Source organism: Drosophila subobscura, chromosome O (genome assembly GCF_008121235.1).
Source record: "Drosophila subobscura isolate 14011-0131.10 chromosome O, UCBerk_Dsub_1.0, whole genome shotgun sequence".
Taxonomy (NCBI): domain Eukaryota; kingdom Metazoa; phylum Arthropoda; class Insecta; order Diptera; family Drosophilidae; genus Drosophila; species Drosophila subobscura.
In genome coordinates this window covers 3,538,245-3,560,581 of record NC_048533.1, presented here as the reverse complement: position 1 = coordinate 3,560,581, position 22,337 = coordinate 3,538,245, and the positions used below count along the sequence as shown (strand labels likewise).

Here is a 22,337-nt window from a genome sequence, read left to right as displayed (position 1 = left end):
CATATATATACACTATATAAAGGAGATATACATATATATATTTAATATACATGCCAAAAAAAACCCCCCAAAAATTTCGCCATGCCTTGCTCTTGCCTCTTTTCATATTCAAACCAAACAAAAAATAAAGAAAGAAATTGCATTCTTCGCTTAAAGATAAAGAAATCCCCAATCAAGTAAAATTAAATGAAATTGAAAACCTCCTCCACTCGAAACACATAGAAAATTCCCATTGAAAAATTTGCATTGTAGTTGAAAAATGAATTGAACCGAAAAATCTATCCATGAAAAGCAGCAGCCCCCCATTTGATTTCCGTTACTAATGAGAGTTTTTCTTCACCACCAACCAACCAACGACCACCCTTCGACTCGATTATCCTTGGAATTCTTCAGGAGTACAGTGTTCAGTTAACATTCCGAGAGCAATGGACGGATGAGCGTCTAAAGTTCGACGATATTCAGGGTAAGTCGGAAAAGAATACCAAAAAATCCCACAAAATAACAGAAAACGTAAATGAACCTTTTTCTTTAAAGTGTAAATCATTTTTCTTTAATACTATTTTTGTATTTTTGTATCCGATCTTTCAAAGGTCGGCTCAAATACCTCACACTGACGGAGGCGAACCGAGTTTGGATGCCGGATCTTTTCTTCTCAAACGAGAAGGAGGGACATTTTCACAACATAATCATGCCCAATGTGTATATACGCATATTTCCCAACGGTTCAGTTCTGTACAGTATACGTATCTCGCTGACATTGGCTTGTCCAATGAATCTCAAACTATATCCATTGGATAGACAGATATGTTCATTGAGAATGGCCAGTTGTAAGTGTTGAAACGATACAGTATCTAACGGGCCAACTAACACCTCTAACCACATTCATAACCCAACCCAAACAGATGGCTGGACCACAAATGATTTGGTGTTCCTTTGGAAGGAGGGTGACCCGGTGCAGGTCGTTAAGAATTTACACCTACCTCGCTTCACTTTGGAGAAGTTTCTGACTGATTACTGTAACAGTAAAACCAACACGGGTACGTCTCTGTTCCTCCACTCTCCTCTCTCCTTCCTTCTACCGCCTTCGAAACGTTTTCTTCGACTCTACTTCTACTTCTACTCGAATACTTCTTCTCTACTACTCGCCTATCTACTCGTATCTATCTTTTCCATAGCTTGTCTTTTTGTTGCATGCCTTTTAACCTTTTCAGTAAATGTTTCAAAATGTATAAACAGCCTCATAACCACTTCATAGCACACATTTCCATATCGTTTTGCTGCTGCTCTGCTCTCTGCTTTCGACAATCCCGAATCGAATCGAATCCCATAAGCAGCAAGTTTTTACGACTCACACAGGCACACACACACGTCCATTCTCCATAGTCGTAGTAGTCGTTCTACACTCGCATTTAGATACACTTGCAGGAACACAGATACGAGTACTCGAAGCAATATTTACCTTGCTACTTTTTATGAGCACATGCGCGCTTTTCCTCCTCCCCCGCTATAAATGTTTTTAACTATTCAGGAAGCACAGAAGGGCAGGAGAGTAAACGGATGAAATGTAAGAAGCAAAAATGTACGACAAAAGCCGTAAGGAAACTAAATTAATCGAGGAAATTGTCTGCAACGTTGTTTAAACTTTGCACAAAGAGACATCGAAGATGGTTCCCGATGATGATGATGATCCTAACGATGATGTGCAGGTACTACGAATGCATTGCAAACAACGAATGCAAAGAGATTCTTTTTTTGTACAAGTTCTGAGGTAAAACATCTGTGTGTGTGAGCAATAGAGTTCAAATGCAACGAGTAGAGGATGGATTCATTTGAGTTTGTTTACCCAAGTATTTTCAGTATTTATTTTAGGAAAAACTCTGCACCTGAAACGCCTCAAACGTTAGAGTAGCATTTAGAGGAAGTTTATTTTAGAAGTTCATACCAAATTAGTAGCCTGCCCTTCATTCCCATCATAACCCATCCGTGAAGAGTTATTTTTGAGGTAGTTAATAGAGAGCCTTGCATAAATCAGTCTTACAATGAGAAAGGACGTGTGAGACGCTTCTTACATGTCACAACTTTTATACCCGGTACTCTCTTAGTATATCTGTGTATATATATAGTATAGACATGGCTCAATCGACTCGGCTATTGATGCTGATCAAAATATATATACTTTATGGGGTCGGGAACGTTTCCTTCTATGCGTTACATAAAACCCTTATTCGCACAAATACAAAAGGTATTAATACACGCCTGGGTATATTGGTCTATGTGTTCATGCAGGGCTCTGGTCCAATGCAAAATAATCATCCCCATCATTCTAAATATCCAAGAAAGTGTCTTTAAGCTTTCTTCATACTAAAAAGAAGTTATTTATTATTTATTTATTATAAGTTATTTTCTATTCTCAAAGTTCGTGTTGGCATGAACAAGCCTGAATGTATCCTATTTTCTCCCTTATTTTAAGCTAAAAAAAAAACAATGACATACGTAGTATTCTTTAAGATATATTATATATAAGATATACTCGTACATTTATTAACATAGATGTTGCCAGTAGTGTTCTTTGCAATTTTAGAATTCTCTCTGTCTTTCTCTTTCTCTGTCGCATTGACAGTTACTTGCTCACATAAAGTTTTTTAATTCTATATCTTCTATGAGCGTTTTTTTGCGGAGTAAGAAATGTGTGAGAGCTCGTGTTAAGGTACGATTCGAATGCGCTTCTGCTGTAATCAGAGCGGGCGAGGCTGTTTCGTTTTATTGATGAGAAAGCCCAAACCGAAACAGAACCAAGGCAAAGCCAAAAGCCACAGTGCGAAATGTGCCAGATGTGCCAGGATGTGCAACGAAATATATTTGTTCTAGATAACCTCGAAAACCCAGAAACCCAGAACCACACACGCAGCCCAGCAAACGCTTGCAAGCATATCTGAAAAGGGAACACACACACAAAAAATAAACAGAGAGAAATTACAATCAACTAAAACTACGAATCACAATGAACAAAATTTCCCAAAAGTATCAAGGGAAAAATATGAGAATGTTTTCAAATAATAAAACACCTTTGTCTTGAAGAGTATGGAACGCATTTGCCAACAAATTAACGGAAATGAAGCATACAACAAAGGGGCTGGGGCAGTGCCCACTGGGGGCGTGCTACCGTGCTCGATGGGCGTGCCAGGAAGTGTAGAGAGAATGGAAATTCGAACATCGAACGTCGAAGACTTCATTTCCGTTAAGATTTTTGTTGTGCAAAAAAAAAACAAAAAGAAAAAAAACAGTCAGAAAATTTAAATTGCTGTTGGATCTACTTTTTGCCTATGATGCAATTTTTTCTTTTGATTTTATAATTTTCCACTCTCTGTGTGTCTCCCTACCAGCTTCTCGGTTTTTTCTGTAAATACAGTACCACACCACCACCACCACTGCTCCCGTACTCCCCACTCTGCCACTGCATTTTCTTTTTCCCCACTCCCTCCAACCATTTTCTGTACAGACAAAAAAACAAACGCAAAATTCTTCTATAATAAGTGTGTGATTTTTTTTGTTTGATTTCTTTCTCTTGGCAAAATTTGTTAGAAAGCAATACACAATTTTTATGTTTCTTCTCTCTCTCTGTCAAAATCTTTAATTATTGTAAAATATATTGGATATCCACTAACTAAACTATCTATCTGTCTGTGTGTGTACTATATGTGAAACCAAAAATGCGAATACGAATACGAAAACGAAAACGAAGCAAAAGAAAACCACTTTTTAAAAGACATCCTTCCCAATTAGATTTTGAGTTTGACACAGTTTTATATACCTTGTATACTCATAGGTGAATACAGTTGCCTCAAAGTCGATCTACTATTCAAGCGAGAATTCTCATATTACTTAATACAAATTTATATACCATGCTGTATGTTGGTCATTGTATCATGGGTATCATTTTGGCTGGATCAAGGCGCAGTGCCAGCGCGTGTGTCATTGGGTGAGTAAAAGAAAAACTCGAAAAAAGATTACCAGGATACTCTACAGTCGAAACGAATCGAATTAAATCCTGCCAACTGCATTGGGAATTATCGAGCAACCAACATGTTCGATCACTCTCTCTCTCTCTCTTTGATCTACAAAATATTCTCTTTTCTCTAATTTATGAAACTGTTTCGAGCATCCTTGCGATTAATTGAATTTCTCTTTCTGGCAGGTGTCACCACTCTTTTGACCATGGCAACACAAACATCGGGCATTAATGCATCACTGCCACCAGTATCCTATACGAAGGCGATTGACGTATGGACCGGCGTCTGTTTGACCTTCGTGTTCGGGGCATTGCTTGAGTTTGCCTTAGTGAACTATGCATCCCGTTCAGGTTCGAATAAAGCTAGTAATTGAGATTTGATATGCTTCTTAACAACCTTATAAATGTTAATTAATCGATGGTGTTTTTTCCTTTTTTTACTACTATTTTTGACTGTTGCTTTTTATTGTAACTCGAGTGAAATATGTAATACCAAATACCACTACTACTACCTATATAACATATACGCATAATGTGTATATGTATATGTCTGCCGTTAAGTGTAAATACAAGAACCAGTTACCAGTCACACAACCAACAACCTCTCTGTCTATCGATTGACTTGAAGAAAACACAGAACTCTGTGTGTGTTTTCGATTCTGTACTTGAAGCAAACAACACATCTCTGGCGCCTGAACTGACTATAAACGCCTCACACACTCACAAAACCAGTGGACCGCTTAACACACTAATACACTGCCTTCTCTTACACACTCAGGGCAGGAGCCGAACGACGCCCCTCTGCCCCACATATATGTCAATGTCTATATATAATCTTAAAATATCTGAACCAAAATGTTTAGTCGTAGAACTTTCGATATGTGTACTATTTTTCGTTTCACTTAATTTTCATCTGTTTGATATCTAACCACAACAAACTGATGTTCTACGTGTGAATCTATACTAATCCAAGCTTTCTGTTTTACTCTCTTACTTTCATTCCGCGCCCAAAAACCATACATCCATAAACCCACCCACCGACACATCAATCCTTATACAAAATACCCTATAACTATACCCTATGATCCATCCATCCACACGAAACATGTTCAAAAAAACCCACGAAATAAACGCGTTTGGAAAAAAAACAACCCGATGAATTTTGCTTTCTGTTCGGTTCTTCAATGTTGTATCACAAAAACAAAAACAATAAATGCTTGTAAATATAAATAAAAACGAAATACATTTTGTATAAACTATAAAAATAATGTGTGTGGTAAAATACGAAATTCATATAATTATTTTCTTAAATCTTTTCAAATTTCTTTGATGGAAACTTGTTACGAATCTTTAAACGTGTTATTCTTTCTGTATTGTGTGACTATCTCTCTCTGTCTTTCTCTTTCTGTCTGTCTCTGTCTCGCCTTAAAACACTCTAACTGTCGCTGTCTAACTGTACTTTGTGTGTGTGTGTGTATTAAAATGCATATAAAACTGTATAAAAAACACCATCGAAAATACCCGACACTCTTTTGTGGAACATATAAATTCTTGTAAACATCTGTCCATCACAACATGCAACATTATATATCCTACGATATGGTATATACGGATCGGGCCGCAGACATGCATAAGGAGAATATGAAAAAGAAGCGCCGAGATCTGGAGCAGGCCTCCCTGGACGCCGCTTCAGATCTGCTTGATACAGATAGCAATGCAACCTTCGCAATGGTACTTAACTCTTGATATACTATCTCTCTAAAAAATCATATTTCTATAACTACCAGAAACAAGTAGAACATTGTAAGAAATACAGAAAAATAACGGATGAGGCTAGAAAATATAGAAAACTACCAGAAAAACTTTAAACGATCGGAAGATAATAGATAGATAGAAATAATAGAAAGAATAAACTAAAAGCAAGAAATAGAGATAAGCAAATATAGAAAAAAACTAATAAAATTACAGAAAAAAAGATAAAAATAGCAGAAAATGTAAACAAGAATTATTGACACCGCATTGTCTGTTATTTTGGGTAGAAAAGCATCCATCCATGTCCGTTTTTTTAATATATAGGATACCAACGCCTAGGCGTCTATTAAGGAAGCCCCCTACTACGGGACTTATATTTCTCTCTGCTATCATTTGTTTTTTCCTTTCGAAACAACAAACATCAATACGTCGAATTGGCTTAAAACTCAAAACAAATTGTTATGATAAAACTATTAAAACAACTATTTTCTTTTATACTTGCCTCTTTCTTTATTACCACCACAAAAACAACAACAACCAAAAACTTTTTCCCAACGTGTACCACAACACAAATATACAACAACAACCAAACAAAATAAATGCAAAACCCATCCACCGTATCATCGCAAAACCACTACTCGACCGGGAATTGAATTGGAAATATTGCAATGAAAATGAAAATTAAATGAAATTTACGCACATGCCCTGCCCACCTGAAACACCACCACCACCCACTGAAACACCTGCCAACCTGCTCGAACCAACCAACCAACTCATCGAACCACCATCGTACCACCATCGTACCCCTCATTTGTTTCATGTCAAACGGCATCGCAATTTCAACGCGGTGTCGGCCAACAGAAACCGCTGGTGCGCCATCCCGGCGATCCTCTGGCCCTCGAGAAGCGTCTCCAGTGCGAGGTGCACATGCAGGCACCCAAGCGACCCAATTGCTGCAAGACTTGGCTATCGAAATTTCCCACAAGGTAACTGAGATACAAGGCACCGCCCCCTGCCCCTAAGCAATGGGGTAGTGGCGGGGTGCCTAGTAGATCTCTTGAAATATACTTTAGTTCTATCTGTGTGTTGTGCATATAGTAGTTGATGGATTTACTTTTTGATGTTGTGAACATGTGTACTACTACTATTCTCTATTATATTCTCTTTTCACTAACTCTTGTTGACTTTTTTGCTATCACATCAAACAAAAACAATCTCTCAAACAGTCTCTCTCTCATTGATTCCGACTCTCCTGTGAAAAAAAACACCCGAAAAATCTGCCGCTTGCTTGCCGTTTGTTAAAAACAACTTCAGTTTTTTGCTCGCTGATCATTTATGTTGCCAAAATTAAAAGAAGAAAAAAAACAAGTGAAGTAAAAAAAAAGTTTGTAAAAACAAAAAAAGGATTTTACGAATACAAAAAATAACAAAAGTTTGAAATTTGACATACAAATTATTTTTTTAAATTTAAACTAAAAAATGGTATTATTTTTTTATTACTAAAAAGTGAAAATTGTATTGCTTTTGTGCCTTTTGAAATAATTTCTTGTGTGTGATTTGTTTGTTTTGAAAATCAATCAATCGAATGTTGTGTTGTAGATACAACCCCCCTTTCCATCCCGACCCACAACCCCCTCCCAACCCCTCTGTAGATACCACCCCTCACCACACCCCTTGCACTTATAATTTTCCAGCACGTCACACGCGCCCCACCTCGCCGCCTCACAAACATTTTTAAAACAAACAAATTATTTTGCCAAAAGACACAAATTTTGAAATGAGAAATGAAAATTTGAAACTGAAAAATTTGGAAACAAAAAACCAAGAAAAAATACCGAAAAACCGAAAAAAAAGTAATCACAAATCAAATCAAAAAGCCAATCTTTAGATGATCAATTAATATATATTTTCTTCGTACTTGTTGAATATTTATCCAAAGACAATGTTCTAGATCGAAGAGAATCGATGTAATATCACGGATCACCTTCCCGCTGGTCTTTGCCCTCTTCAACTTGGTCTACTGGAGCACATATCTCTTCAGGGAGGAGGAGGATGAGTAAATGCCGTTGCCAATACTTAAATTTAATACTTAAAAAAAACCTATAAGCTTAAAAAAATGAACAGCAAATGTAACCGAACACACATGGGAAAGGATTGTACTAACCTATTCTTTCAATTCTTTTTCCATTCTTTCCACAAACTTTTGGTTCCCATTTGGATTCATTTTCATGCTCTTTTTGTGTTGCGTTTTGTGTTTTCCAAATGATTTGTTGAACCTCAAATAAAAAGGACCTTCTAAGGACCGCGAACGGCTATGTAGAATCCAAAACAAGAGAGAGAGAGAGAACGAGGGGCGCATTCCCCCAAAGTACAGAAACAGAACAGAGTTATAGGCAAGGCTTCAAGGCACTTCCATTAAAGATTAAAATGATAATTCGAATGACGTTGGAATGATGATTATTTAAAATTAATTCTTAAGCTCAATTGATGATCCAAAAGTGTGACTGCATAGTAGTTAATGTTATTAATAATAATAGAAAAAACAACACACAAACACGACACACACCTACACAACAATTGTTTGAGTTAGACTAGTTCAAAATAAATTTAAAAACAAAAAACAAATTAAACAATGACACAATTGATTTGTACTTAAAAACAAAATTTGATAAGTTTAGCCCTAAATCGTAAATCCAAGGATCAGAGGTCGAACCATCGACCATCTTTTGTACATACGAATGAATACGAATAAGTTTTAAGCGAAACAACCAAAACAACCAAAACAAATCTCTAGTTTAAAAACAAATTCGAATTGTATAAAGAGCATTGTGTAGATATTTACTAAGTTTAGTCGATAAACCCGAAGCGGAAGCTAAACGAACAACTCTAGGTAAAAAATCCAATAAAATTATATGTTCATTCATCGAAAAGAAGATATCGAATAAAACAATCGTACGAAGAAAATCCTCTGCAAAGCACACAATGAAAAAAGTATAACCAAGAAGTATGTTTATTTTAAGGCCAAACTAAGAGAAAATGGTTCATATGGTGGGTATTTTTGCATCCTTTTTCATAGAACTCCTAGAACTATACTTTGAAGCCTGCTTTCGAGTTTTGAGCATTTGTTAAAGTAGTTTTACAATATTTAATACTATGAAAAATATTATGGGAGTACTCGTTATCCTGAATTCTAATTTGATTTAAACACTAGCCTTTTATTACATTTTCCCTTCTGTATTCTGGGTCCCAGCGGCTCCTTTTAGCTATAGTTTACTTCCCCGTTTTCCTTAAGTAGAGTTACTAATAAAAATAAATAACAACTAAAACCAATTAAACAGACAATACAAATACGTAATCGAATATCGAATCGGTTCGATAACCGATATATAGAGCCACCACCATATAGAGAGTTCTTTGCCAATAATCCAAAAAATTAAACCAAATTTTTTTGGTTATTTAAGTGCCTTTTTTCATACGAATAAAACACTTCCAAGACATCCCCCCTCGCCCCTTTTGATGCACTAACAGCTTTAACTTTTAGCCAAAAAATACTAACAAAAGTACTAACTGAATTCTACATAGCAACAATAACAACAACCAAAACAAAAAAACCAGTTAGACACATAAAATATTTCAACTAAAATCGAATTTTTTTGTAATTTTTGTAGTTCTTATGAATATTTGTTATTTTTTAAGCTCGTTTTGTCTTTTACTTTATTCCTAAGTTCTTTGGAAATGCTTTTCGATCACTTTGAACTTTTGCTTTTAATATCATTTCGATAAATAAAAGGTAAGAAGAGAAATTAGAAAATTACTAAGGAAAACCAAAAATGAAAATCAAAAATTAAAAACTTATGCTAATATTTAAAAAAACACTACACAGAAAAGGGCACCCATGCATAATAATTGTTGTCATTCAAAATCATAGGCATACACAAAACTTAAATGTAAAAGAAAATTCTAAATAAACTGATAGATCGATAAATATCGATCGGCGATCTTTTTCGGTAAATCGATAACAAATTGATAGATAAACATTCATGTTGTAAAAGTTGTGCCAAAAAACATTAGTCGAAAGAATATCGAACACGAAGCGCTATTAACGATTAACGATAAAATGATGAACGATGACTATAGCGATAACGATTACAATATGGCGATATTTGTAATGTAAATGAAAAGCTATAGCAAGCTAGCGAAGAAGATCAATAAACGATAACTAAAGCGATAGTTGGTAATGTAAATGAAAAAGCTATTGAACATACAGGGTTTTTAAATGTGAGCATATAAATGTTGAAGCAAGAAATAGGCAGAAGGAGAAGAATAGCAGAAAATACTAGAAGAAGAACACGACAAAAAACACACAATGTTATCGATAATATATCGATCGAAATAAGCAAGAAGAACAATTAGGCATTTATTTATAGCGGGGGTTCCATGAATTGAGGGGCATATAAAGGTACTTTGGTTGTGTGCTGCTTTCAGTTTAGTCGATTCTTCGGATTTTGTCAATTATCATTTATTTCTATAGGCAAATTGTTCAGCAGCATGGCAGTCCAATCGATAGCACAGATTGTAAATACGATAGACACATGAGACAACTTTAGACTTGGAAGTTTTGAGCATTAGGTGGTGTAACAAAAATGGGAATTAACAGACAGAAGAAATGTTTAGATGATAAGATTAATGTATGGTTTTAGATCTTAAGGAAAAAGGCATTAACAATACTAAAAGAAAGAAGAAAAACTACCACTGAAGGCAACTCATTCACACACCAATCGACACTACCCAACACTCCTGTTCCTGTACACAAAATGTTTAATCTTTGCAACACTAAAATCGAAAACGAATCTAATCTCTGCACAAGAACCCAAGCGAAAAACATTAGATAAAGATCATGACACATATCTTCCAGCAAAGAATTTCTCGGCCGAAGTTCTCTAACAATCAAAAGACAGAAAAAAAGATATTGTATCTAAAGAAGAAATGTAAATAACTACAAACAACAAAAAACACCAATCAGAAGCAGAAGAAAAAATCACCTTACTTTATAGAGCTATAAGTGGACGAAAGCGCACAGTACACACTCACAGCCAAAATTATAGCAACAAATTGTATAAGAAAAACTACACCAAGAAAACTCATACACACAAATGTAGTCTTAAGATCGGAAAACATGAATTTTGCTCTAGCGCATAACCAAGGAAAATCCAGGTAACTAGTTACAACCAAATCGTAGGAAAAGTCAGTGGGAGAAAAAGTTAAACAGTAAACCGAAAAAGTAAAGCAAATCAAACCAAAGCAAAGGCCTGGCGAATGAAATCAGTAGAATAATTATACAAAAAACAACCAAAAATAGTTGAAAATAATTGTTGTCGACCCGAAAAGAAACGCAAAAGAAAATAAAAAATGCAAAATAAAACCGAAAAGAAAAGCCAAAAAATTGTGTAAAACCCCCCCAAAAGAATAAAAGATGTTTGTGAAATGTTTATAAATAAAAAAGAAAACAAAAGAAATATGAAAGAAAAATTCAACAATGAGTTTTCTTTTGAGTAAAAAGTAAAAACCATAAAATTTCCCCATCTATTGCCTTCCTTTGATATTCAAAAAGTACTCTTTGGTGGCTATTCGATTAGTTTTGCCATTGGGACTGCGCTTCAGTTCCTCCATGATGATTGCCCCGCCATTCAACTGCTTGTACTTGACTTCCGTATGATCTCTCACGTAATCCACAATGTCCTGGGCTTTCAGTTCTTTTCCCTGCCTCTTGACGACAGCAGCGACGGCCTCATCTCCATTAACTTGGTCCCAGACACCAAAAACACAAACCTCAGCAACTTCTGGCATCTCAGAGATGATCGTTTCGATATCATTCGGATAGTACATCATTCCCAGATACTTTAGCATGTCCTTTTTCCGTTCCACAATATACAGGAAGCCATCATAATCCATGTAACCGAGGTCTCCAGTGTGGAACCACAACTGAGGGTCGCGAATCTTTCGAGTCTCCTGCTGATTTCCATAGTATCCTGCCCAATGCTGGCCGTTGCGGATGCACACCTCTCCGAGCTCATCGGGATCCAGAGATTCTCCCTCTTCAGAGACTATCTTAGCCTTCAAGCCACTGAGCAGCCTACCCACAGAGTTGGGCTTCTCATCAAAATGAACGTTCATGGTGGCCATGGCCCCTAATTCCGTCAATCCATACATGAAAATGAGACCATCTCTGCTCAGGCGACTTCTAATGAGCTTCTGCGTCTCTACTGAAGCGCGACCACCTCCAAATAAGAAATACCTGATGCTCGAGAAGTCTGTGGACTCGAACTCCGGACAATTTACCATCATAGCCATGTGGGAGGGCGCCTGCAGTGTCCATGTGATCTTGCGGTCCTCTATGAGCCGCAACAAGTACACAGGATCGTAAACATTATCTGTGATAATTCTTGTAGTGCTATAGACTCCCGATGTAATGGTTGTCAAGACACCAGAAATCCAGTCGAGGCTGCTGTAGGTATACTGAACATCCGAGGTAGTTAGGGAACTGCAGATGAACGAAGGGATTGATAGATAGATAGATATCTGAGAGATTGCATCTAAATGCTACTCACTGGCAGCCGGCGAGTATTTTTCGACTGTTTGTTAGAGTCACCGCCTTGGGGGTGCCTGTGGTGCCCGAGGAACAGAGTATTGCCAGAGTCTGATCGATGCCCTGCTCCAGTCGCACGGGCAGAAAGTTATCCTCGATGGGGGATGAGAGTATCTGCTGGATGGGAGTCGATCCTCCCTCTGGATGGTTCCGCATCGTAGCGATCTCCACATTCTCCAGGTGCTGAGTGGCTTCTCTCACTTTCTCGTACTCATCTCCGTCGCAAAAGATGATCCGTGGCCGTGTGATGGAGAAAAGCTTCTCGATGGTACCCCGATCGTAGGCGATGTTCAGGGAGTGGAAAGCGATGCCATTGAAGAAGCAGCCATAAGCGACGGCAGGGATGTGGGTGGTATTCCTGGCTATAATCCCCACTATATCCGACTGGAGTAGACCCCTCGATCGCATATACGAGGCTACATGCATCGCATTCGAGTGGAGCTCTTCGCGGGTGAGGATTGTCTCCTCAGTGGTGGATATCTGGAAGGCACAAATGTATGTATCCCTTGATGTTGGATGGATATCGAAACTTACTTGAGCAATCAGCTTTGGATGCCTGCGCATTTCATGGAAAATAATCTCCCCAATGGATAGGTTCGGCGCAAAGTATTCTTTGATTTCATCGCCACTCCAAATCTTTAGATCTTTATCGTACGAAGTTGCTGGTACGTAAAGCATTTCGTGCACTTTTCTTGACTTTCAATCTTTTCAAACTGTTCCTAATTTCCGAGTGCCCTCGTTCTTATATACCAAAATAATAGCAAAAACAAAAGATATTCTAATAAAGATTGCAATTTTGTGAAATGGAAGATAAGATGACGGTCCAAAGTCAAGGCTTCTTCTCTTCTTTCACCATTTCTGTTTGCAAAGTTAACATCACACCCAAATATTCTGGGTATGGAAAATTTGAAGATAAATCCGAGTTAATACACATAAAAACAAGTCAGGGGCTCATTTGCAATTGCTTATCATAAGAATAACACTTCGTTACATGTCAGATAGTCAAATTTTCTGCTGTATCATTTCATACGTAACTGCACCATGGGTCTAGATATCTTTCTTGTGGGAGAATGACGGTCCAATCTCTGCCGTTGAAACGCTCTGAGTGTTATCTATAAAATTACGATGCTTCGAAAGGTCAAATTGGAAAGGTCAGAACTCTTGTAAGCATATAAAGCTTTTGATTTTTTTATACCCGGTACTCGAAGAGTAACGAGAAGGGACGTGTGAGACGCTTCTTACGCGTCACAACTTTTATACCCGGCACTCAGTACTACATCTGCACTTTAGCGGTTATTTGTCAAATTTTACATTTTTTCTTCATCTGTCATCTACATCAACAACACTGCTCACGCCAACACGCTCCTTTAGCTCGCCACCCTCCCCTATAGACACACACTGCAGAGTTTAGGCAGAGGCAGCGGCAGCGGCAGAGGCAGAGGCAGCGGCAGAGATGTGTCAGGGGCAGAGGCCATAAACAGCGCGAAACAGAGTGTGAATGCTGCGGGACGGGGTGGGTTTGGCCACTGAAAATTAATTTCTCCATTGTGGCTATAATAATGATCCAATCGGATCCCATTTTGGTGATCTGATAGATATGGTCATACCCTACGGAATGGCGTTTTTGTTAAGGAGGCGGGGCTCATTTTTGAAATACACTTATAACAGTGTGAGCATACAGAAGGCTGGATGCAACATTTAGTGGCTCTAGCTTTTATGGTCTCTGAGATCAAGGCGCTCAACAATACGGACGGACGGACGGACAGACAGACATGGTTCAATCGACGCGGCTATTGATGCTGATCAAGAATATGTATACTTTATGGGATCGGAAACGTGTCCTTCGTTACATATGTATATCCACTTTGTGCACAAATACAAAATACCCTATTCACTCTTCGAGTACCGGGTATAAAAATTATGCAAGGAGAGAAAAACTGCCTTTGCGTGCACCCACACTCACTTATCGAGAGGTGCAAGTGTAAGGAGAATTGTTTTTGCCATAGGGTACGGCAATAAACAAAACAAAAATAAGTAAAGGAAAAAAATGATCGTCACTGAGAAAAATATACGAGCATTTGCGAAAACAAAGTATAAACTGTAAAGCAAACATAAAACATCAATTTTCACTTGCCTTTTACATTCTTCTTTTCCTCATTGCGCTTCTTCTTTTCGCATGTGCCGTGAAGCACTTATTGTCCTCTTTACACACATGCATACGTAACCCGCGCGACGATACGACGAAACGAACGAAACGAAATAAATGTAACGGGATCGAGCGAGAGATTCTAATAAGAGCACAGATTTTGGGCACATTAATTTAGGGTGAGGCATTGGGACGGATGTTCGTACGCACACACTCAACGAGAGAGAGTCAGACTTGCACGAATTGGGTTGCCTCACCCCCTATTAGGGGACACTTGAAATGAGAGCGCTGACACTCGCTCTTCTCTTTGCTTTTTGCGCCTCTTCTTTTTTCTTGCGCTTTTATATGACTGCACGGTAAAGGGAGGGGACAACTTCACGCCTTTTTTGGCACATTTTCACACACACACATTGCAAGCCCTTGGTGCAAATTTAGAACATTTTAGCTCTTTGTACGCATGTATGTACATACATTTGTTCGAAAAAAAAAAAACATTTAACACTTCACTTTCACATATTGCCGCATATTTCCAACGCCGATCTGCTTTTAGCCTTGTTGTGCTCCTCCGCAATTGATCTCGCATTTTTTGCCCATTAAATGCTCAACCATTTCACCATATTTCACTAACACACACTTCACTTTCACATATTTCACAATTGATCTCGCATTTTTGTCCACAAAATGTTCAAACATTTCACCATATTTCACTGCACTTCACTAACACACACTTCACTTTCACATATTGTCGTAGATTTCGCATATGATCTCGCATTTTTTGTCCACAAAATGTTCAACCATTGCACCACATTTTATTTCACTTCACTAACACACACTTCACTTTCACATATTGCCGCATATTTCCATCGACGATCTGCTTCTAGCCTCGCTGCTGTGCTCCTCCGCAAATGATCTTGATTTTTTATTGATTTCACTAACACACACTTGTTGTTGTACACTGCACAAACTGCACGATACTTTTTCCCGTTTAGTTTCCCGAATTTTCCCTTAATTTCCCGATTTTACCCGATTTTTTCGATTTTTCGCGGACCGAATCCGTACCGGACCGAACGCGCTGACAAATTTTTAACTACTGAGTGGGGATGAGGAAGCTGCAAAAAAAGTAAACTGCGTAGGTGTTGGTGGCTTGGGCCGCGCTCCCCTACTCTCAAATCTAATGCACATACATTGTGACGTGCACTTGGGCCTACTGCTCTCTGGGTTTTTGAGCTAGCCGACCAGACCAGATCAGTGTAGGGTGAATCTACGTTTTTGCATGGGATTTGCGCTCTCTTTACATTTAGCTAATGAGGAAGTGAAGAGGAGAAAGAATAAGAAAACATTGAGAGCGAGAGAGCAAAGTAACGGCGAAAGATTGCGAGACTGAGCTGTCGTTCTTTTTGCCTTGTATGAGTGAATAGGAGATACACTTGGATTCTTGGTGTTGGTGGATTATGAGTCGCTCTCCTACTTTTGACTCGGAAATTGTAAAGGGAGTTACATTTAAGATTTGTTATACAGAAACCATCATAATGCGCTGTTTCTTCTTTTTGCAAATCGAATGCACATTTATTGTATAGAGCAGTTTGACCTTCCGTCTCTGGAATTTGGTGCAAGCCGAAACTCTCTTTGCTTTTGACTAATTGTCAGTAAAAAGGGGAGAGAAGAAGAAGATGCGCTGCTAGAGTGCAGGCTTGAATCAAAATGAAATAAATCGTCCCGGAAAAGATTTCTTTCACGTGATCTCGTTCGGAAAATGCTTAGAAAAAATGTGGAAATTTTGAATAGAGTTACATTTAAGATTTGTTATACAGAAGCCATCATAATGCGCCGTTTCTTCGTTTTTGGTTGTTTCTGGTTTTCGTGTGAGAGCGAAAGAGCATAGTAACGGCGAAACAATGCGAGACTGAACTCTGGCGTTCTTCTTGCCTTGTATGAGTGAATAGGAAAGACAATTGGATTCTTGGTGTTGGTGGCTTTTGGCTCGCTCTCCTACTTTTGACTCGGAAATTGTAAAGGGAGTTACATTTAAGATTTGTTATACAGAAACCATCATAATGCGCCGTTTCTTCTTTTTGCTTTTCTCTGGTTTTCGTGTGAGAGTGAGATAGCAAAGTAACTGTAAAAACAACACAAGACTGAGCTCTCTCGTACTTCTTTCCTTATATGAGTGAATAGGAAAGACAATTGGATTCTTGGTGTTGGTGGATTATGACTCGCTCTCCTACTTGCAAATCGGATGTACATTTATTGTGTCTAGCACTTTGATTATCGGTCTCTGGAATTGTCAGTAAAAAGGGGGGTGATGAAGAAGATGCGCTGCTGGGTTTAGCTACTGCAAATTAATCATTCTGGCTATAATAATGGTCCAATCGGATCCCAATTGGTGATCTGATAGATATGGTCATTCCCTACGGAATGGCGTTTTTAGTTTTCTGCTATCTTCAAAATTGTCGATTTGGGAGGTTTCCGCCCTTTGCGGAGGCGGAAGGGGCGTGGCTCATTTTGAAATACACTGGTTTCAGTGTGAGCATACAGCAGTCTGGAGCCAAAATTTGGTGGCTCTAGCTCTTATAGTCTCTGAGAACTAGCCGACAAACAAGACGGACAGACGGACAGACGGACGGACGGACAGACAGACATGGCTCAATCGACTCGGCTATTGATGCTGATCAAGAATATATATACTTTATGGGGTCGGAAACGTTTCCTTCTGTGCGTTACATACATTCACTTTGTGCACAAATACAATATACCCTATTTACTCTTCGAGTACCGGGTATAAAAAGGGTATATTGTATTTGTGGGGAGAAGATTTAACACACAGAAGGAAGCGTTTCCGACCCCACAAAGTACAGTGGGGAGCAATGATGAGTACATGTTCACATTAACTGACTTTCGTCGCCCATAACTTCTAAACGCATAATGCAAACGTAACCAATTTTTTTGTAGATATCAATCACTTTATCCTTAACAAAAAGGCAATACCAGAAAAATACAAATGTGAAGCTTTTAAATAGCGAAAAATAAAAAACTAAAAAAAGTCGCATGTACTCATTTATGCACTTTTCGTTGTTTTCACTTATTTAATATTTCAAAATTTTCTAATCGACAATATGCCTGCAGATTTGATGTTAAATATTTTTTTGGTTATATTCTAGTAATACTAACATCAAATTAAGACATTTCTCATAATAATCGAAGCAGATTTCATGAATTTATTAAATAGTGCCTATGTTGTACCTGAGACAGAAGAAACAATATCCAGAAAATTTAAATATTATTGTGTAGCTTACTGAAAATGGCTATACGACAGCTAATACTGCTGAAAAACATGGCATTAGTCAATCGGTGGTGATCAGAGTGGAAAAGACGCGAAATTTTGTCCCGAAACAGCAAAGCCAAGGTCGCCCTAAGGCGCTAGCAGGCCCAAAAGCCGCACTTATAATGTCGCAATTTAGTAACAAGGACTTTCTTAGGCCCAAAGAGGTTCTTTTCGCATAATACTATCAATTTTGGTCTAGATAGCCAAGTATGGCCATCGTACCAACACCTGAAACATACTTACACCATTTTACATCTACCGGCATGTATCATGGTTTGCTTGATATGATGTCCTTAAAGCCTTTTTTCGGACTTACGCTAACACTACTGCCACCCATATGATTATTTGGACTCATCAGACCTGATAACACGTTTTCAATCATCCGTGGTCAAATTTTTATGCTAATTTGAAAATTTCGGGTTTGCTTTACCATTATTTACCTACCACGCGAAAAGTACCGGTAGATATAAAATGGTGTAAGAATGTTTCAGGTGGTGGTACGATGGCCATACTTAGCCATCTAGAACAACATTGATAGTATTATGCGAAAAGAACCTCTTTGGGCCTCAGAAAGTCCTTGTTACTAAATTGCGACATTATAAGTGCGGCTTTTGGGCCTGCTAGCGCCTTAGGGCGACCTTGGCTTTGCTGTTTCGGGACAAAATTTCGCGTCTTTTCCACTCTGATCACCACCGATTGACTAATGCCATGTTTTTCAGCAGTATTAGCTGTCGTATAGCCATTTTCAGTAAGCTACACAATAATATTTAAATTTTCTGGATATTGTTTCTTCTGTCTCAGGTACAACATAGGCACTATTTAATAAATTCATGAAATCTGCTTCGATTATTATGAGAAATGTCTTAATTTGATGTTAGTATTACTAGAATATAACCAAAAAAATATTTAACATCAAATCTGCAGGCATATTGTCGATTAGAAAATTTTGAAATATTAAATAAGTGAAAACAACGAAAAGTGCATAAATGAGTACATGCGACTTTTTTTAGTTTTTTATTTTTCGCTATTTAAAAGCTTCACATTTGTATTTTTCTGGTATTGCCTTTTTGTTAAGGATAAAGTGATTGATATCTACAAAAAAATTGGTTACGTTTGCATTATGCGTTTAGAAGTTATGGGCGACGAAAGTCAGTTAATGTGAACATGTACTCATCATTGCTCCCCACTGTATATATATTCAATAGCCGAGTCGATATGTCTGTCTGTCCGTCCGTCTGTCCGCCTGTCCGTCTTTATGAGCGCCTAGCACTCAGAGACCCTAAGAGATAGGGCAACCAAGTTTTGCATCCAGACTTCTGAATGGGGGGTCGAGTGGGGTCGGAAAGGCTTCCTTCTGTGTGTTACATGCACAAATACAATATACCCTATTTACTCTTCGAGTACCGGTTATAAAAATTTTGTTTCGTTTGGAAGTTTTTTTTGCCACAAAAAGTGGTCAAATTCCCCATAGTGGCCTGTTTTAATGTCATATTCTAAGCTCTATGATGACTAATTGTCGAAATATTTGTAAAATGGATACCCAACAACGACTAACAAGGTAGGACCATTCCTAAAGCGAAGCAAGTAGAAATGCAATCTTAAAAATTTCCTTTTTTAAGCTGCAAGCTTTTTAAAAATTTAATACCCTCTTTGATGCCCTGTAAAATGTGGCCACCGATTGAACATGTTGTGCAGCATTAAAATGTTGCGAATTTCGTGAATGAGAGGATGCAGATGCGAAAATGTTGCGTGGCGCCATGTGCCACTACAGAAAAGTGCTAGGTGGCGAAGAGTTCCAAATAAAACAGTTGATGGCGGTGCGTCGAATTTGTGAATTTCAGCTTCCATTTATTGCCGCCTTATAGTGGCGCCATGTTCCACTACAGAAAAGCGCTAGGTGGCGAAGAGTTCCAAAATAAAACAGTAGATGGCGGTGATATTCAGTCATTGAGTCATAGTGGCAATGAACTAAAAATGATTGAGAAGTAGAGAAACATTATAACGTTAATTGACTGAAATGAGTAGATGAAAAAGGCTGGATAAAATTATAATAAATTTTCACACAATACTCCACCAAAATATTTCCCAAAATAAACCGGAAAATACCCAATATTTCATTGGATTTACTCAAACATAATGTGACCCAGAAACACACCTAATTATACCTTTTAAACCCTCCTAAAACGGCTTTTAATTCAATAAACGCCTAAACTGAACCATTACACAACTTTGAATGAATAATCGTCTGATCGTTGGATGCTGCTGACAGAGAAAAAGGTACATCTCGTGTCAAGCGAAAGCGTTTTGTCGTCGAAATATATCCGGACACTTTAACTGCTGCTAAATTGCCGACTAATTTCGATTCCATTTCCAATTTTGCAATCTTTTGCGTGACCTTTAAATAGGAGCCGCCACCAGAGACCAGCCGGCAGTTGCATCAAAATGTTGAATCCAAACGGCAGCAGTAATCCTACCACGAAGTACGATGACAAGGAACACATATGGAGCGGGGCACGGCAGCAGGGATTCTACAATGAAGGTTTGACCATTGGACAGATCATCTTTCGGCAGCTGCAGCGAGAGCCCCAAAGAATATTCCAGATCTCACACACGGATAATACGCGGCTCACGCGCTGGCAGATGCTGGAGCATGCCTCCAAAATGGGGGCCTATTTGAGGGAACAAAAGTTCACAAAGGAAACGGATATTGTGGGTCTGATGGCAAGGAATACGACACATGTGGCAGCTGTGGCCTATGGCTGCCTCTTCAATGGTACACCCTTTCATGCCGTGAATCCGAATCTCGAGGAGAAGACCATCAGGGATCTGTACAACATCACCAAGCCCCGCATCCTGTGCTGCGACAGTCAGGACTATCAGAAGATCAAGGATATAGCTGGAACATTGGGTGCCACAGTTCTCATAGTAAATGGAAAGGTTCCCCATGTCTCGAGCATCCCAGAGATACTTAAAACGGCTTTAAATGGCAACTATGAGCCTTCAGAGTTTCCTGGTGGCATCAATCGCACCATGGCCATCCTTTGTTCTTCGGGCACCACAGGAACCCCTAAGGCGGTGACCATTTCCAACAGTCGCAAACTCTTCGAGTGCCACAGGTACACCCCACAAGTGACAAATACTCTCAAAGTACTCGGTTTAAAGATTATTTTTCGTATAGCTACCTGTCGCCCAATGATGTGCAGTATGCTCCTAGTACCCTGGACTGGCTGACGGGACTGATTTCACTCGTCACGGCTGGGGTTTATGGCACAGTCCGTCTGATATCCAGTGAAATGTTTAGCCCCGCGCACTTTTTGGAGATCTGTGAACAGAATGAAATGTCGTGGACCATTATGGCCAATTCTCATGTCGCCATGTTGGCCAATTGCCCACAAACCAATCCCCAGAAGCTGAGAAGCCTGCAGCACTTACTTTTCGCTGGCGGCCACTGTCTTGTGGCGACTCTCAAGAAAATGCAATCCTTCCTGCATGGCCAGGGTATCCTGAGAAATGCCTATGGCCTAACGGAGTTGGGCGCCCTCGTTTCCTACAACTACGACACGCAATCAAAGCCCGAATCGGTGGGTCGTTTGATGGCCAACATCCGCGTGAGGATTGTCGATGCCGCTGGGCAAAATCTGGCGGTTAAAGGCGTGGGAGAGATTCTGTTGCATAATGGACAGCCGTGGAGTGGATATTTTGGCAATCCCAAGGCCACGGCGGAGATGCAGGACTCCGCAGGATGGTTCCACACGGGCGACATTGGCTACTTTGATGAAGATAACTATCTGCACATTGTGGAGCGCAAAAAGGACATGCTAAAGTATCTGGGAATGATGTACTATCCGCATGAGATCGAGGAAGTGATCGCCCAAATGCCCGATGTCTCCGAGGTCTGTGTGTTTGGCCTGTGGCGCGAACAGGAGGGCGATGCGGCAGCTGCCTCTGTGGTCCTTCGTCCCAGCAGCCAAGTCCAAGCCTTTGAGGTGGAGATTTTTGTGCGGGAGCACATCTCCGTGCCCTTCAAGCACCTCCATGGTGGGGTGCAAATCGTGCAGCAGCTGGCCAAGAGTGCCAATGGAAAGGTCAATCGTCAGGCGGTCAAAGCGGACTACATAAAGCGGTTCACCTCCACTTAGACGTCCCCGCAGATTCATACCACAGTTACGCAGATATAGTTTCACTTTTCAAAAGATACAGATACAAAATGTAATCAGCGAGCTAGCACTTTGCACTCTCACAAGATACTGTCTTACTCACGTACATAGATACTATCTAAGCTATTCCATTGTAAAATCTAGCTGACACACGAATAAAGATACACGAAACGAAGTTCACAGTTACCAATGGAAAATGGAAAATGCCAATGGAAAAATATGTTTTCATCTAAAAGGAAATACAAATAAAATAAAGTAAATATTGAATCTTTGCGATGCCCATAGATATCCAAATATCATTTAGA

The 22,337-nt window shown here is 39.0% G+C and overlaps 3 protein-coding genes across 25 annotated transcripts in view; 2 read left to right on the top strand and 1 right to left on the bottom strand.

Annotated features, from left to right (window-relative positions):
• LOC117899722 (glutamate-gated chloride channel) overlaps positions 1-10,767 on the top strand; it is a 39,048-nt gene extending 28,281 nt beyond the window's left edge. For 4 of the 23 annotated variants that reach the window (XM_034809940.1, XM_034809942.1, XM_034809943.1 and 1 more), the window contains exons 5-13: positions 394-463; positions 591-827; positions 903-1,037; positions 3,827-3,979; positions 4,196-4,375; positions 5,634-5,739; positions 6,589-6,747; positions 7,701-7,817; positions 8,051-10,767. In XM_034809940.1, the coding sequence (XP_034665831.1) occupies positions 394-463; positions 591-827; positions 903-1,037; positions 3,827-3,979; positions 4,196-4,375; positions 5,634-5,739; positions 6,589-6,747; positions 7,701-7,817; positions 8,051-8,060 (1,167 nt within the window). In that variant the 3' untranslated portion in view covers positions 8,061-10,767. Of the gene's footprint in view, positions 1-393; positions 464-590; positions 828-902; positions 1,038-3,826; positions 3,980-4,195; positions 4,376-5,633; positions 5,741-6,588; positions 6,748-7,700 lie in introns of all 23 variants that reach the window. The other 19 variants (XM_034809946.1, XM_034809948.1, XM_034809947.1 and 16 more) reach the window with 10 other exon arrangements.
• Positions 10,768-11,312: 545 nt separating this feature from the next.
• LOC117896377 (luciferin 4-monooxygenase-like) lies at positions 11,313-13,100 on the bottom strand. The gene is made up of 3 exons (XM_034804655.1): positions 12,942-13,100; positions 12,370-12,887; positions 11,313-12,302 (listed from the first exon to the last, which is right to left on the bottom strand). Exons 1-3 carry the CDS (start codon positions 13,083-13,085, stop codon positions 11,345-11,347), a joined length of 1,620 nt encoding a protein of 539 aa, XP_034660546.1. The 5' UTR covers positions 13,086-13,100; the 3' UTR covers positions 11,313-11,344.
• Positions 13,101-20,296: 7,196 nt separating this feature from the next.
• LOC117898287 (probable 4-coumarate--CoA ligase 3) lies at positions 20,297-22,119 on the top strand. Its single transcript, XM_034807543.1, has 2 exons — positions 20,297-20,991; positions 21,054-22,119. The coding sequence occupies exons 1-2, from the start codon at positions 20,318-20,320 to the stop codon at positions 22,012-22,014; spliced, it is 1,635 nt and encodes a 544-aa protein (XP_034663434.1). The 5' UTR covers positions 20,297-20,317; the 3' UTR covers positions 22,015-22,119.
• The last annotated feature ends 218 nt before the right edge of the window (positions 22,120-22,337 follow it).